At 36.0% G+C, this 17,293-nt stretch overlaps 1 protein-coding gene and 1 pseudogene across 1 annotated transcript; one reads left to right on the forward strand and one right to left on the reverse strand.

The window, feature by feature from the left end:
* Positions 1–4,760: 4,760 nt before the first annotated feature.
* LOC143609632 (protein FAR1-RELATED SEQUENCE 5-like) lies at positions 4,761–7,618 on the reverse strand (annotated as a pseudogene).
* Positions 7,619–14,376: 6,758 nt separating this feature from the next.
* LOC143609633 (protein FAR-RED ELONGATED HYPOCOTYL 3-like) lies at positions 14,377–15,509 on the forward strand. The gene is made up of 2 exons (XM_077084338.1): positions 14,377–14,833; positions 15,031–15,509. The coding sequence occupies exons 1-2, from the start codon at positions 14,377–14,379 to the stop codon at positions 15,507–15,509; spliced, it is 936 nt and encodes a 311-aa protein (XP_076940453.1).
* The last annotated feature ends 1,784 nt before the right edge of the window (positions 15,510–17,293 follow it).

Raw genomic sequence — 17,293 nt, forward strand, 5'->3', positions numbered from 1 at the left:
ATCAAGAACAAGGTCCGCCAATAACAAGATCAAGATCAAGATCAAGAGCAAGATTCAGCCAAGAACAAGATCTCACGTAACAGCCAAGAACGAAGAAACCAAGAACAAGATCAAGAACCAATAACAAGAACCTTAATCCAGCCGAATCCAAGAAACCCAAGCCAGCCGAATCCAAGGAACCAAGAGGAGAATGGAACCTTAATCCAAATCTGCCCAAAGATCCAAGATCTAACAACCCCAAGAACGAACAAGATCAAGAAATAAGAAACAACCCTAACCTTGAAAACCACAAGATCCTTAATCAATTAATAGGGTGTTATCGATCTAACTAAACTATAACAATAGCCGTGATCAATAACAAACCTACTAAGCAATCAGAACCAAGGATTGGAACAAGATTAGAGCAACAAAAAACCCAAGGAAAGCCAAAAACCCTATGCGGCCGATCGCATAGGGTTAGACACCAAAATCGCCTTTCCTAGAGAGAGAAACTTTTTTAACATCATTGACAGTTCATGAAGTTAGAAATTATAGAAAGTAGTTAGTGTTGGAGAAGCTACTGTTGGGGAACACCGTAGGTGTATGCAGAACAGTGTTGAAGACGCTGTGTTGAATGATGATACATATGCAAGAGTGGCAAGTCATGGTGATATAGGTGAACAAGAAATTGAGTGCTCACAGTTTTGGAGTGATCCTAAAGTAGTTAAGCAGTTGTGCGACAGTGTGGACAAGTTAGTTCGAAATGCAGGTCAAAAGGGATGTTTGTCCGTAGGAAAAATTCGGGAGGCAACCGAAGGTTTAGTTGTGCCTTCATTTAGTTTGGGGCTGACACAAGACCTGGATAGTTCTGTGTTTAAGACTCCGACCACGGAAAACGAGCCGGATGATACCAGATGCAGTGGTTTGGAAGTTAATCCACAAGTTTACGGACTGGAAGATGGTAGAGATAGTGATACGGATCACATACCATTGAGTATGTTGGCAGAAGTGTTGAGCAGAAAGGACAAAGGTAAGCAAAGGGATAGAAGAGAAAGGCGTGTAGGATACCATTTTAGATCGCCATATAGGTACTGGCCAGTGGACCTTAGAAAGAAGGAAGAGCAAGCGGAAAAAGAAGTGTGGACGTATATTCATAGGACTGGGGGACCTCCAACATAAGTTGGTTGTTAGCATGCAATTTTGTTTTTTATAAATAAAATGTGTTGACTAATCAAATGGCAACGTTAAGTGATTGTAGGGAAACAATTTTTATGTCAAGGGAGGGTGTTGCTGGTACACGAGTTGACTTCGAGAGCCTTCAGCCCTCCATGGCAATTACTAGCAGCGTAATATCTTGTATGGCTATAGTGTTGAATGATGCAGAGGCCAGAAAGAGTCGTCCGTCACCGTATCGGTTGTATCTCTCGCCCACTGATATTGTAAGTGTTTTGCTTGCATGTGTGTTTTCACTTAATCATCGAGGGAGTAGTTGAATAATAATAAAAAAAGGAAAAAGGTTATTAAGCTGCCCGTGTAAAAATAACTAAATATGATACTGCCTTTTGTATTTTGTTTGGTTAGTTCCGATGTCGTCCCATCAGACTTGCTATGTGTCTTGTATAAGTCTTAGATAATGATTGTGCATGCCTTTGTTTAGGGCAATATGTGGTGTATGTTAGTATTGTTTGTGTGAATTAAAAGTTTTCGTGTACCAACCATGTAGGCAGGCACGAGGTCTAAGACGTGCAGTATTAACTATTAACCTGTGGTGTTAATGGAAATTTTGTGATGTCTATGTTTTGTTTGTGTACGGTTAAGCGCGTGTAGGTGTACGGTTATGTCCGTTATGATAGTGTATGATGTTCTACATGTACGGTTTCGCGCATGTAGGTATATAGAGAGTAAACATGGGTGTAGTGTTAGTAGTTGATAACGATGAGCCGTCGTTTTATTTACGGGCCGTATGCGTAACTTAGTATTCGTGTGACTTGAAAACGTCGTGTTCAATCATTTTTGGGTGGGTGCAGGGTACATGAAATGATCTGATAGTCTGTTTGTTTTATGGAATTATATACTGTCTTTGTATTATTCTTGTGGTTATGTTTTGTAAATACAGAATCAAAGTGAAATACCTTTCAAAGATTTCACGTTCACTACTGGTTTGGGCATGTTGAAGCAGAATATCAGGCGGGCAGTTAATAAGGATGCGACTAACATGAAATTAATACCATATGACATATTTTTCTTGCCGATTATGTCCGGTGATCATTACTATGTGGTGTGCTTTGATGTGAAGAATCTGTCAGTTGATGTGTTAGATAGCGTTGATAAGTCAAGAAAGAAACGGAGGTCGAGCGCGGAGAAGAAGACGGATGAGGAATATCATGGAATGGGCACGACAACAATAGCGAAACTGGTAACTTAGTTGTAATATACAATTTTGTATTTAGGATGTAAAGTTTTGGAAACTGTTGAGTAGGCACTTCTTTAGCGATTAATCTTTTGTAATTCTGATGAAAGTGTGGTTTGATGGTTGCAGAAAGAAATTTTTGTTAATTACCTAACGATTGTTAATCATCCTAAGGCGAGTGATATGGAGGCAGTGAAACCAAAGTGGCTGAAACTACAATGTACCACGAAAGGATATGAAGAGTCGGGTTTGTTTACGATGAGGCATATGGAGACGTTCAAAGGGGGGAGCAGATGCGGATGTGGCCTCGGGGATGAGTCTGTTAAGCAGAAGAAGGTGTTACTCAGCTTAAGGACAAAGTACACATCAAAAATTCTGATTTCGGGGGTAAACACACTTAAAAATAAAATCCAGGCAGAAGTGTTGAAGGAATGAAGACTTTGGGTGATCTATGTCGTCTTTTTGCTTTGTTTCTTAGCAGTGTTGCTATGCTATGGTAATCTATAAACTCTAGTTTGGTTTGGTAGAAACGTTATGAATTGGCGATCTAAATAATGTTACCTTCTTTTGATTTATCAGTGAATGTATGTTTGCTTGATATGATAATATGCAATTGGTTGTTTATCCTATGAAAAGTGTTTGTAGGATGGGTGATGTGTTTGGTTATACATTGAAATTAGGGATGAATTTGGTTTAACTGTTTAGAGATATTTACTTTTGATGTCATTGGTTATAAGGTACGACAGTTGGTAATGGGTATGTCTTGTACCATTTATAAGATATGATTTGTTTTTTGAGAATGTTCATTGAATTGGTTCCGATTTATGATATAAAAATTTAGATTTTGGATATCATGAATGGGTGCCAAAATCTTAGTGAATTAATCAATTTGAAAACGTATCTGTTTATAACAAGATCCATTGTGCTTAACACTACAGCAACCATGTGGAATCATACAGAATGTAGGCACGTATTCGTGTGTATGTTAGTGATTCGTGGTTACTACTAGTAGGAGTATTATCTTAACAAGTACACGAAATACATGATTAACAAAGTGTGAACACAAACAAACATACAACTCAGGAGTTAAAAAAGAAATTTTAGTATGTGTATACACACGGACACATGCACTCACGGTTGGAGTTGTCGGTGTTGGGCGTTGGTAGACAAAAGTGTACCAAAACTGATCAAGTTGTTATTGGGGTATAATGTATGTGTATACACAAGGACACATGTACTCACGTTTGTTGGTATCTATGTTTGAGCGTATGTGTATGGAACTACCTGATGTGCGAGTTGTGTACAGTCGTTCACAATTACATGGGGAGGGACGTGAAGGCAGAGGTTAATAAAAGTGTACGTACGGTTGTACGGATGTGGGTGTGTGAGTAAGTATGACAGATTGAATGCACGAGCTTACATGCATACCGTAGGATCGTGCGTGTACTATACCTACGGGCCGACATATGTGTACAGGGACATACGGTATGCGTACGTATGTTATTATGTATGTATATACGTACAGACGATTATCTTGTGATACACATGAGTACGTGTGTAGAGACGCACGACGGTACATGCGTGCTTATGTTTGGGCCTACGGATGCACGTCCACGCATATGTATCTACCTACGAACTTACGGGCGAATTCATGTAGGTATGTACGTATGTGACGAAATGCGAGAATGCGTGTAGTTTGCGAGCACGCGTAAGTATACATGAATGCACATGGGTACGTGTGTTCGGGTGTAAATTAGTACGTGCGTACAGGCGCAGGTGCTTACGCACGCTCCTGTGTAAATGCAGAAAAATACAAGTATGTGTGTTACGTCAAATGTGAGTATCTACGTAATTGCATATAAACAGACCAAAAGCGCATACATACAGGCATCGTTACATAGGCATTTACTCGGTTGAGTCATACGTGTTAAGACCGGTATATTCAGTGTCAGACGCATGGGTTGTTGCATTATTTATAAGCCTAAAATCTTGCTTTAAAAAAGATAATAACATAGAATTAAGTGAATGTGGTTGGTGACATCCATAGATACACTCAATCGGGTGGTATACAAACTGTGTGAAGAGACAAATGGGAGAAAATGAAATAAAAACTAAGCTGGATTTAAAAAAAAAGGGATTTAATCAACATTGTGAATCTGGGGGAACATGCACTAAAAATAAAAAAAAAACATATTTAGTCATCATAGCTCGAATCGGTGTCATGGCTATCATCAGACTCTTCTGAGTTGACGCTTTCATATGAATCCCCGGCATCGACACTCTTATCGGACCCTACAGCTTGTTTACCCCTCGTAGCTGCCTTTTGTCTTCGCAACAGCTCCTTATCTTTTCGCCTCTGCTCTCTTTCTTTTCACCGTCGTTCCTTTTCCATCATAACTTTCTCGTGGTTACGGGAGTCGTGACCGTGGACATGTTTATTACATTTTTTGCAAAACCGCGGTGGTTTCTTGCTTCTCTTCTTGGCTGCCTCCCCAGGACCGGTCTTGCGCTTACGAGAACTGGAACCCTTATTCCTTATGCCGGTGGGGGGCAGTAATTGTGATAGTTTCTGGTATCTTGTATCCAATCAAGTCTTCAATTATCACGGAGTTGCTGTTATAACATGGTTCTTTAGGGATTTTCTCCCAAATTGTATCCTTCAACTGTTGCAGTTGGTTGACCAAGAATTGTAGAAGTTCCGTGTTACCTCGCGCACGACCAGTGCACTCATTGGCTAAAGATAAGAACTGATGCCTTAGTTTTGATCTTTCGTCGTGAGGAACACCATATCTGGATTCAATTTTGAAAAGTGACAATGGTAGTACATCACTCTTCCAACGCATCGGGATGTATTTTTCAGTGATTTCGTCTACCATCTCAATTTGGAATACACAAAAAAATATGTCTACTAGCCAATGCGTGTAAAACTCATACAGGAGCATGTAAATGTTTTGTCGGTGGGATTTCGAGTCACCTGCAACATACAATAACACAAATGTTTTAGCTAATTAAGTGGATGCGTATACAAGTAAATAAGAATGTATGTTGTTACGCGGTGAAAAATTAACCTTAAACTCGCCGACGAAACCGTTTCTTTTGTCTTTATGACTGATAAAGTGTATGTGTAGTCCGTCTTGTGACTCGATTCGATCACGTGCACAATGATAAAGGCCTTTGGAAATCTCTTTTTGGACCTCTTTAAAAATTGTTATTGTGTATACATAGGAAGCATGGCGTTCAATTGGCAAACGGGTCTCCAGAGTTGGTGACTTTGTTGTAGTATCGTTATGCAAATCTGGTTGAACGTGTCGTTGAGCATTTAATGCCATCTCGAAGCAGTTCATGAATTGTACAAGGTTGTTTCCTGGGCTAGAGTATACTTTGAACTGTGAATTGGAACTCTCACATCTGGATGTAGTTTTCATCAAATAGCACATGGGCAACTCCCTAAAATAAGCCGGGACCCATTGATGCCTGATTGCAAACATGTCTTGTAACCATTTGTTGTCACCTAAGTTGAACTCGTCAATCAAATCATGCCACCTAGATTCAAATGTTTCTGGTTTGATGAATACGTTCCACACAAGTTTGTTGACATGACACCTGATTTCTTCATTAACCTTCAGCTCGCCCTTAAGCTGAAAATGAAAAAAAAAAACATTTAAGTTTTAGAATAAGAAGGTAAGGGCCAGTGTTTGGAACTGATATATAATGTTGAGTCTGATAGATGGAAACGGGATGATTGTGTAGACATGGGCTTGTAGTGCGCACATTAGAAAACAAAGACGACGACAACATACAAACATATAGAATCCAGCAACTGATGTGTATTGTAATGATAGTGAGATGCATACCTTTACAGGAATTTTGTTAGTTACGTGCCACATACATAGTCTATGTGTTGATTCGGTCAAAACGCTTAACACGGCTTGCTTCATTGCCGGATCCTGATCGGTCAGTACCAGGAGTGGCTGCTTTCGATGAGCTTGTAGGAATGCATTTAGTAACCACTGGTAAGATTCTATTGTCTCGTTATGGATGAGGCCAGCACCAAATGTTACGCATTTCTTGTGGCAATCGACGCCCGTGAAGGGAACAAATATCATGGAATGGCTGTAGAAAAGATTAGTATTGTAAAACCACTATAAACACATAAACAATAAAAGCTGTCTAGATACATAAAAACATAATCATGACCTGTTTGTTGAATATGTGGCATTAAAGGCTACGACTTCACCAAACATAGTGTAGTTTAATCTAGATATATCGTCAGACCAAAAAAATGACCTAAGTACACCGTCCACTGCTTTGTACTAAAAAAAAATAATTGTCCAAATGACGCATGTTGTGACTAAGCTTATCTACAACCATTTGAGCGTCCGCATCACCAATTACAGATCTGACGTTTCGAACATGGTTCTTGAAATCATTCTTTGTCCCTGTAACCAGGTGTTGACCACCCTTCAAGGATGACTGCACACGGTGAGCAATAGTGGGACCAAAACCCATAGTTTGAAGACCATGAATAAACTCCTTGTCTGAAAATTGTAATTGTCGTCTTCCTCTTGTAAGGTCCATATTGTAATCACTAACAAGTCCATGATTGTGGGCTTCTACAAAATGATATACCTCAAACCCTTGGCCACTTGGTGGTAGTTTAAGTCTGATACACGCCTTTCAGCCTGTAACCTTTATATTCATGTTGCGTCGTTTTGTAGAAGAGGATGATGTATCCATGGTATCAACATCTTTGCAATGTGGGCTACCAGCTTTGCTGCAAACCATATACCTATGAGATATGACACCTTTGGTCCATATAATGGTTGACTTCCTTTCATCAAAACCAGCTTTGTCTGCGTATGCCTTATACATAGCAACAGCGTCTTCCCATGTTTGAAAATGCATCCCAATAGAAGGTCTTTGAGTTGATGGAACGTTTGGAATCCAAAATTTAATCCCATCAGACGAGTATTCGTAGTTTGGTTGCTCAGTTTCTGCATATAATATGAATTAAAAAACCAAACTCAAAACTATTAATTGGTTAATAATAAGAAGCTGCTAACGAAAATAAATGAAAGTACCTGACAAGAGTTCATAACTTACGTTCATGATTAATAGCATATGGAACACTTGACTGTCCGAATAACGTCTCATTAGTTTCTGGAATAACGGTATGAATCTCGAGAACATTGCTGCTTTCGTGAAAACTGGTTTGTATATCGGGAACATGACTGGCTACTATTCAACAAAGGTAAACACCAAAATAAGCAGAGTCGGTTAGGTTGAACCATTAGTGCATATAATCTGATATAAAAAACAGATATGGAAACTAGTAACTGATTACAAATGACAAACTGTTAACGAAAGTAAATGAAAGTAAGCGAACATAGTTTTAATCTTACGTTCGTTGCTAATAGCATGAGGAGCACTCGACGGACAGATTAACGTCTTGTTAGATTCTGGAATAAAAGAATTTATCTCGGGAAGAGAGGTGTTTTCTGGGAAAAAGGTTTGTATGTCGGGAACATGGCTAGTTACTGTTCAAAAGGAGTAAATATTAAATAAACGAAGTTATATTGGATATAATACAACATGTTTTTACAGATATAATACTGACATAAGAAAAATAAAATAAACAAATACTAGCCTACATTGATGAATACATACAAAACACGCCACGTATATACAAATGAACGAGCATACATACATACATACATATATGGATGCATCATACATACAAAGGTATAAAGCGACGTATATGCAAATAAGAAACACATGAATGATTTAATGGAACCAGAATATCGCCACGATATAATAAACTAACATAACAGGGACTGATTATGTTTAATGTAAACGATATTTGTAATTTCAACAGACTGTAAAACTTACTATCATAACGATTAGTCGGTAAGCTGCTTGAGTGATCAGTATGTGTAGGTGATTTTTTTTCCATTGCAACTATTAAGATATTAAGTTGGCTGAAATATATCAGTTCAACATTCAAATAACATACAAATAAGCCAATATAAAAAGGAACTGTATTGTGGAAGATAGAGCAAACAATGTAAATGTGAGGCTGATAAATGAAGGAAAATCAACAGCTTTTATAATGAAACTGAGCCATTTATGGCTAAATCTTTAGTTAAAGATACAACAGTTAATGAATTTGATAGTATAAAAAATACAGAAAATAAAAAACATACTGATATACACACCAAATAAAACACAAATCAACCCTCAAATTAAATAGCAATCAGGCAAAATGTGGATTAGATTAAAATCGGTATATCAATTCTGCATTAACTACATGAATAACATCGAATTCGATTAATGATTCCTAATTGTTAAAAGATACATTTTGGCAGATAACGGGGACACAACATAATCTTTAGCTTGAAATTTGGCATAAATAACTTGAATCAAACCTGGAGTTGCTATATATATATATATATATATATATATATATAGACGATCATTGAATATCAACCCCAAAATTGGGGTTGATATTCAACGGGGACACAATATATAACGGGGACACAATATATATATTCAACAGACGATCATTGAATATCAACCCCAAAATTGGCTTCATGATTCACAAAAACTTCTACGAAAGGTTTAGTATTTCATTAGTATGAAACTAGAATTCTTGGATTATGAAAGAAAAAAAGAATCGATTGATATCGGGTAACGAATTGGAGATGAAACTGTTGGCATAATATTAGAATTTACCAAAATTAGGCACTACTGTAGATTACCACATTACCCTTTTATAAAATTAAAGAAAAATAATAAATAAAAAAATATGATTGATTGAAATTACTTCTCGCACTTCTCGCTGTAAGAATCCTTCTGAAAAGAACCAATACCTATATATATATATATATATATATATATATATATATATATATATATATATATATAAATACCTATATCTATCTATAATAATATATATAAACGAAACTCTTAAAATCCTATGTGTCGCGATGTGGTCGCTCCTTTCTTTTATGGAAGCCACCAGATTGCTTGATTTTTAAATGGAGGCCTCTCATTGATTTAACCCAAATTCATAATTAAACGGGTTATAACATATCATTTATTTATGAAACCCTTTCATCATCAAACCCTAAGTATATTATTAGCTTTCTTACAATAAAGAAAATTAAAATCCAAAGAATAAATATTAAAAAACGAAAAATGTAAAACAACAATTCTCTCAAGCTATCAGATTGCTTTATTTGTAAATGTTCTCGCGAATTTGACCCGAATTCACGGGTAAAGGTCTCACCAAACCCAGATAGCTCTTTAGCAAGTTATAATATCTCATTATGTTAAAAATTAATCTCATCAAATATTTGATATGAAAATCCTATAAAATATGGATATACTAAAAATTAATATCCTATTTTATTTAAAAAAAGATATTATTTATAAATAAGAAACAAGTTTATAATAAAGAAAATAAATGGGTAAAGGGTATCACCAAACTCAAATAACTTTTAAACCGGAATATATCATATCATTTATTTGTGAAACCATTTAATGATCAAACTTCAAGTATATTAATTATTAAATTTCTTACAATAAATAAAATTAAAATCCAAATACACATATATAAATATTAAAAACAAATAATGTAAAACAACCCCCGTAATACGGAGGATAAAATCTAGTGATATATGTGTATCTAAGTATTTTTTTAACATCTCTTAAACCGCACATATTAAAATCTAACTAAAAGCATTCACATCCCTCCCCTATTTTAAAACTTAAAATTACATTTAAAATTACTATATTTTGTTTTCTCCTTTTCAATTAAATAATATTTATGTATCTTTATCGTTATATTTTCTGCTTCCTCAATTTAGAACCACTTTAAAAAATATTAAAAAACTAATATAGTGGAACAATAACTTTTAAAATATACAAAAAGATTATTGCATTTTCTATCTTCTGCACTTAAAAGTTACAACATCTAAAGTCTAAACAACGCCCTACGTTATAAAAACCCGTCTCATATAAAATGATGATAGGATGTGAATGCTATAATACTTTATTAAAGAGATCGAACCTTCATCCTTTTACATAGATGGGACAACTGATGACTTCATATACTTTTTGTTTATGTGATCTTGTGAATACAATAATAAGAAGGGTTAATTAAGAAGAGATAAACTTGAAGAAAATGCATCTTGTTTTTGAAGCCATTGGAACCCATCTTTACTTATCCTAATATATTACCTTTTAGGATTTTAATTAACTTTTAAAAAGATATACACACTTTTGGTGAATTTAAATAATAAATCTTGTTTTCTTCTAATTTTATCAAACACTATCATATATTGATGATAATTTTGACCCTTTTTTTTCCTTACATATTTTTTAAAGGTTATTTAGATCACTGACATGTTACTAACACACCTATCATCTTCATTTACCCTAAAAAAAACTCATCACATGTAAGAAAACTCCTAACCCAACCTAGAGTCGCTACCAAAATCTTAGTTCAAGAGTTTGTATGCCTCTTGAATGATCTTTTCCAAAACAAATATCTTTTATAAACTCCAGTTCCAACCCTATTTTTGAAATTCTTAGGATATTTCTTATGAGATAAATTTCACTTTTAATATATCTTGTATCAAACTAATTTTTAATTTAGCATTCACATCCATTCTCCTATCTTCAAACATATAATTACACTAAAAAAGCAATACATTTTCTCTCTTATTTTCAATCAAATAATATTTTTTTTTTACTTTTATCATTAATTTTTCTCTTTTCTTCTCTCAAAACCATTTTTTAAAAAATACTAAAAAAAATATAAGGTGGAATATGAATTTTTCAAATTTACAGAAAAATCACTACATTTATCTTTACTTCTTTCACAGCACCCTAAACGAAACCAATCTCAACATTATAAAACTTCATCTCAATCAAGGATAGGATGTAGAAAACTCTTAAATCGGACCTACTTTGAAAAGATATTTCATTTTTGTTCTCAAACTTTAGAATTCCAAAAATGTCCCCCCCCCCTTCCCCCTCTCTAACTTACCTTTGACCATGTGTTAGAGCATTCTCATCCGGTTTCCTAAAATTTTGTGAGGGGTGTTTGTAAATTATAGGGTGGGGTTTTGAGTGGTTGTGAATGTAATTAAATTGTAGGGTGGAGAGAGAAAAGATGGTGATTTCTTGTAAATTTGGGAAAAATGTAGTAACTTTTTTTTATAAATTATAATGTGGAGAGAGAAAACTGTAATGATTAAAGTACAAAAAAGTATTATTGAATTAAACAGAAAAGAAAAATGTAGTGTTTTTTAGTGTAATTATAGAGATGGGGATATGGGATCGGTTGAGAATGCTCTTAGGAAGTCTAGCACGTCTTTGGCGACGTGTTTGTAATACACGTCGTCAAAGATGTGTTAGAATTCCTAACACATGGTCAAAGAGGAGATAGCCCTCCAAACACATGGTCAACGACCCTTTGACATTCAAACATATAGTCAAAGACGTTTTAGCCTCCTGTTTTTTTTAATATTGTATTACTATAACTAATTTTACTTATATTTAGTTTTTCTTTTATAACTTTTAATAAATAAAGTTTTATATATTTCGAATATACCAATGAGATATACTTATTTTTATCTACAGACCGACATAAACTAACTCAAACCCGAGCCATGCCAAATTAATATCTACATGTTCAGTAATTTTAACTTCGCACGGGTTTTAAATAAAATTTATGTCAACATGTAAATAAAAATAACCATGTCTTTTCGGTATATTCGAAATAATATAAAACTTTATATATTAAAAGTTATAAAAGAAAAATAAAATATAAGTAGAATTAGTTATAATAATATAATATTAAAAAAAGAAATAAGAGGCTAACACGTCTTTGACTACGTGTTTAGATGCCAATATGTCGTTGACCATTTGTTTGGAGGTATAACTCATCTTTAACCATGTGTTAGAAAGTCTAACACAGTCGTGTTAGACTTCTTAACACATGGTTAAAGATACATTTAAGAGGAGTATTTTTAGATTTCTAAAGTTTAGAGGGACAAAAATGAAATCTTTTTACAAAGTAGGTTCACTCTTAAGAATTTTCTAAGAAATTTCTCAAACTTTTGTGTTAGTTATTTAACATGTATATATTTAGCATAAATACATCTGTTCACTGTTCAGCATATTCTAATAATTAGCATTTATGTGACCTCGTAAAACAACACAAATAAAATTTATATATTTTCTGAAAAAGGTGCATGGTGATTTATTTATGAGTTGTGTAGCCCCCCTATGGATATATGAGATTGCCCATAACTTATGGGAGTGGTTGAAGGTAAACAAATTGTGTAGAATATATACATTATTGGGTAGGAATATCATATCGTGACTCTTTCTCCAACTTCCTACACCTCACCACTCACTTTATTCTTCATATGATCTTATTAATATATTATACACGTGAGTACATACATACATATATACATGCATAAATAGAAATAAAGGTATTCTTTTAGGGTTGTTATATACAAACACCATCTCCATGGTGTGTGAATAAGCCTATACGGCTCGTATAAGGCCTATACGAGTCGTATAGGCCTAAGTTATTAACATGCGTACGAAGATAACAGTGTGGCAACTTTTTGCAGTCTATATGAGTCGTATAGAGCCTATACGAGTCGTATAGTTATTCTGGTTCGTATAGACCCTATACGAGCCGTATATATACGACTCGTATAGGGTCTATACGACTCGTATAGGCTGCATGTCAGCTTACTTTGTACAAACACCATCCCCTGGTGTGTGAATAAGTCTATACGGCTCGTATAGGTCCTATACGAGCCGTATAGGCTGCATGTCAAATGTACTTTGACCTAATATTTATAATTATTTTATGGTCTATACGAGCCGTATAGATGGTATACGACCCGTATAGGCCATGTATCAGTTTTTCTTACAAGAAAATACCAAAAGTTGTTTGGCTTATTATAACATTGGGATATAAGCCTAAAAGATGATAGATTTGTGTGATGATTTATGATTTTCTATAGAAAGTTGTTTGACTAATTGTAATATTGGGATTTAAGAATATAGTGAAAACAATATAAGTAGGTGTTTGAAGTTTTTCAATTTTTATCATTCTTTTGCTTTGTTAGTCTCTTTTCTCATACTAAATCATGCTTTAGTTTTGTAACTTTTAAACGAATGGAGTTTTTCACAACGATCTTTGACAATAAATATCAAGAAAGTAATTTTTGTGAAAATTGTGGAGTTGCCGGTGGTGAAAATTGTGAAGTTGCCGGTGGTGAAAATTTTGAAGCTATCGGTGGTGAAAATTATGGAGTTACCAATGTTGAAAATTATGAAGTTACCGGTGGTGAAAATTCAAGCAACATATCCATTTTTTCAACCGATAAGGTAAAATCATAAAGTATTCTAATCTAACTATTTTTTCAATCGTATAATTTACCTATGCTAACAAATAATTTTCATTATAGATATTTATATATCTTGATTAATTGAAGAACTGGGCTCAAAAAATTGGTCGAGAGAATGGTGTCGTCGTAGTCATCGAACGAACGAAGAACAATGCCGCGGGGGATGTGATAAAAATATTTCTTAAGTGTGATCGTAATGGAGTATACAAGTCAACCGTGAAAGTTAGACGTTCGGGTACAAGAAAAACTAATTGTCCGTTTCAATTAGTTGGCAATTATCATAATGAATACAACGGTTGGGCATTACGGGTGAGCCATGGTGACCACAACCATGAACTCGCTCAGCATATGGAAGGTCATCCATACGCTATGAGGTTGACTGAAGATCAAAAAACTACGGTGAGAAATATGTATCGAAATAAATCGGCGCCGCGTGACATTTTAAATTTCATACAGGGGGAGGACGAGACAAATGCGTCCTCGCTCCGAACCGTGCATAACAAAACATATAAGGTACGTAAGGAGATCTTCCAATGAGAAAGTCACATGGAGGTTCTTTTCCGACTTTTGGGTGATAAAGGTTACACCTACGATTTTCGCAAAAATTCATCCACCAATGCCATGGAGGATTTATTCTTTATGCATCCTACGTCCTATATGATGTTTCGTGCTTTCCCCCACGTGTTGATTATTGACACGACATACAACACAAACGAATACAAGTTGCCGCTTGTACAAATCATTGGTGTAACTTCGACCGGCAAGACGATTACGATTGCGTTGTCTTTTATATCGAAAGAGAAGGATGATAACTTTACATGGGTGTTAACGAGGCTTAAGGCGATGTTACACAAGTGTATGATGCCACGTGTGATATTGACAGATAGGGATCTTGCATTGATGAATGCTTGTAACGTTGTATTCCCGGATGCAGCAAAGTTGCTATGCAAATGGCACATATCTCAGAACATTAAAAAGCATTGCAAGCAACGTTTTGGTCGGGGTAATAAAAAATGGGAATTTTTTGAAGAACTATGGAGCTCACTAATGCATTCTCCCACGTTAGATGCATACATTACAAGCGACTTCATGACGGATTAACCGGCAAGCATAAAAGTAACATTTTTTTCTCTCAACTTAATTGTTATATGTATGTTTGATGGTACATTGGTCTATGTACTCATGTTCGTCTTTTTTTAGGGGTATTTGATTACGTGAACGCAAACTGGCTTGTTAAGTACAAAGAGATGTTTGTGTCTGCATGGACCGATCAAGTTCTCCACTTCAGGAATAGTACAACCAACAGGGTTGAGAGCGCGCATGCTCTTCTCAAGAAACACTTACTTACTATGAAGTCTACGCTTGAAAATTTTGTGGGTGTTAACGATCAGATCATGAAGTTGCAGCAAAAAACCATAAAAGGAACATTTGAAGATATTCGTAACAAAAAGATGAATGATCATGACATCCCACTATTCAAGGAGTTACGAGGTAACGTCTCAATTTTGACCCTAGAGATATTTGTTAAAGAGCTTAACCGCATGAACAAAATCATTGAGCATGGGTATGGGTGTGGATGTCATATTCGCACAAGCTGTTCATTGCCATGCGCTTGTATGCTTTCAAACTATTTAACTGCATACGAAACCATTCCATTGGATTCAACTGATATCTTCTAGAAGAAGTTGGATTTTAATCTGTTATATGTTGAACAAGAGGAAGATATTAATTGTGAAAGCGCTATAGAAGCATTCAAAAAAGAGTTTGAGAAACAATCAGATGGTGGTAAAAGAAGCATGTTATCAAGGTTCTGGTCATTTATCAAGCCAGCCTCATCAAATTTTCAAGTACCGGTGGTTCAAAAAAATACCCGTGGGCATCCAAAATCAAAGGATATGAAAAAGAAGAGCAAACATGAGCCCCCTCTTAAACGTAGTAATTCAACGGCCTTAACGTTAAGAGAGGTGGATACGGAGTGAACTACTTGCAGAGTTGAAACACAATGAAGCACAATATAGGAATTTCTTTGAAGAGTGAACTATTTACAATTTTTAATGTATGAACTGTCTTTATGTTGACTTATTATTAATTGCATTACTTGCAGATTATGCCACCCCGAAGAGAGCGTTCACCCACTCTAGACCCGGAGGATCTGCCTGACTTTCTGGATGATCATGTATTTCTTTAGTTCCCCCGTAACACCGAAGCGCATGATCGACTTTTTAGGTTTCTTCGTATGTCTTTTGTTGATCCGCGCACTATTGAGTGGCCTTTCTTGGAGAAAGTAGCTCAAAGAGGCCATGTTGAGGCTATTATCAGGGTAGACACTCCTTGGAGGCGCATGCTTGATGCCGGTAATGCAATCGGGTATCGAGAAATCACACTAGAGTTCTTATCCACTTTCAATTTTAATCTAGTGCCGATCGAGTCGATTCATACCGATGTTGTTGTATCCTTTCGGTTGTGTGGTAGGGTGTTTGACCTTACTATACCGAAGTTTGCGGTTGCACTTGGGTTTTACAACGAAGAGGAGACGATGACTGATTTATTCTTGGATGCTCGTACAGAGGCTACCCTAGCAGAGTTGTCAGGTTGGTGGCCTCAGATTGGCGATGGGAAATATGTTTCAAAGGCTTTCGGGAATAAGGCTAGGGCTAGTGCTTTGAGAGACCCGGTGCACCGATATCTCCATAAGGTTATTGCGTATAAGATTGCTAGACGAGGGGGTGGCCAAGAGTGGGTCACACAAACTGATTTGTTCTTCTTGCATTCTCTGCTTGCACCTGCTAAGTGCAACCTAGCGCATTGCATTGCCTCATACTTTGCTACCAGATACCAGTTTAAGGAGGAGTCCTCGATTGCGTGTAGCGCCTATGTCACGACCCTTGCTATGGGGCTCGATTGTTTTCAGAATACGATCAAGCCAGAGCTCGAGCACTCAGCGCGACACCATCATGTGATTAGACCGGTGCCGCCGATCCCGGCACATGTTGATGATACGTTACGTAGCTTGTTGCTACCACTCGCCTTACAGACGCTAGGGTCGCATGGATGATGGAGTGGATGATTACGCGGGCGAGGGAGGAGGCCGTATAGTTCCAGCACAGTCGGGCATACTTGGTTCGCCACCGCCAGAGGCACATGAGCCGCCACCGCAGTAGTCGTTATTTTATTATCGGGTGTTTAGATGTTAATGTATTTTGGACTTTATGGTTTGGACCTTGTGTGAACCTTATGTTTGGCACCTTATGCTTTTGATATAACGTATTGGTCCTTATGATTACATGTTTGTTTGGTTGCTTAGTTGATTATCGTATATGGATTATTATAACTTACCCTATTTATGTTTAAAAAGTTTTTATTTTACAAGCACCATTAAATATAGTAAAAATTGAAGATAAAATCTTTAAATATGTTAAGTAATTCATAACCCAACAACTATTTCATTCGTCATGTAACTATA

The sequence above is a fragment of the Bidens hawaiensis genome, unplaced genomic scaffold (assembly GCF_021521415.1).
Source record: "Bidens hawaiensis isolate Kalapana, Puna unplaced genomic scaffold, B.hawaiensis_p1.1 tig00006705_1, whole genome shotgun sequence".
Lineage (NCBI taxonomy): Eukaryota > Viridiplantae > Streptophyta > Magnoliopsida > Asterales > Asteraceae > Bidens > Bidens hawaiensis.

What these genes read in the sequence shown, in the direction of transcription:
- LOC143609633 (XM_077084338.1), top strand. Translation starts at nt 14,377, where the DNA reads ATGGAGGTTCTTTTCCGACTTTTGGGTGATAAAGGTTACACCTACGAT. An exon ending in CAAGCAACGTTTTGGTCGGG is followed by an intron (nt 14,834 to 15,030) that starts GTAATAAAAAAT and finishes GTCTTTTTTTAG; the next exon opens with GGGTATTTGATTACGTGAAC.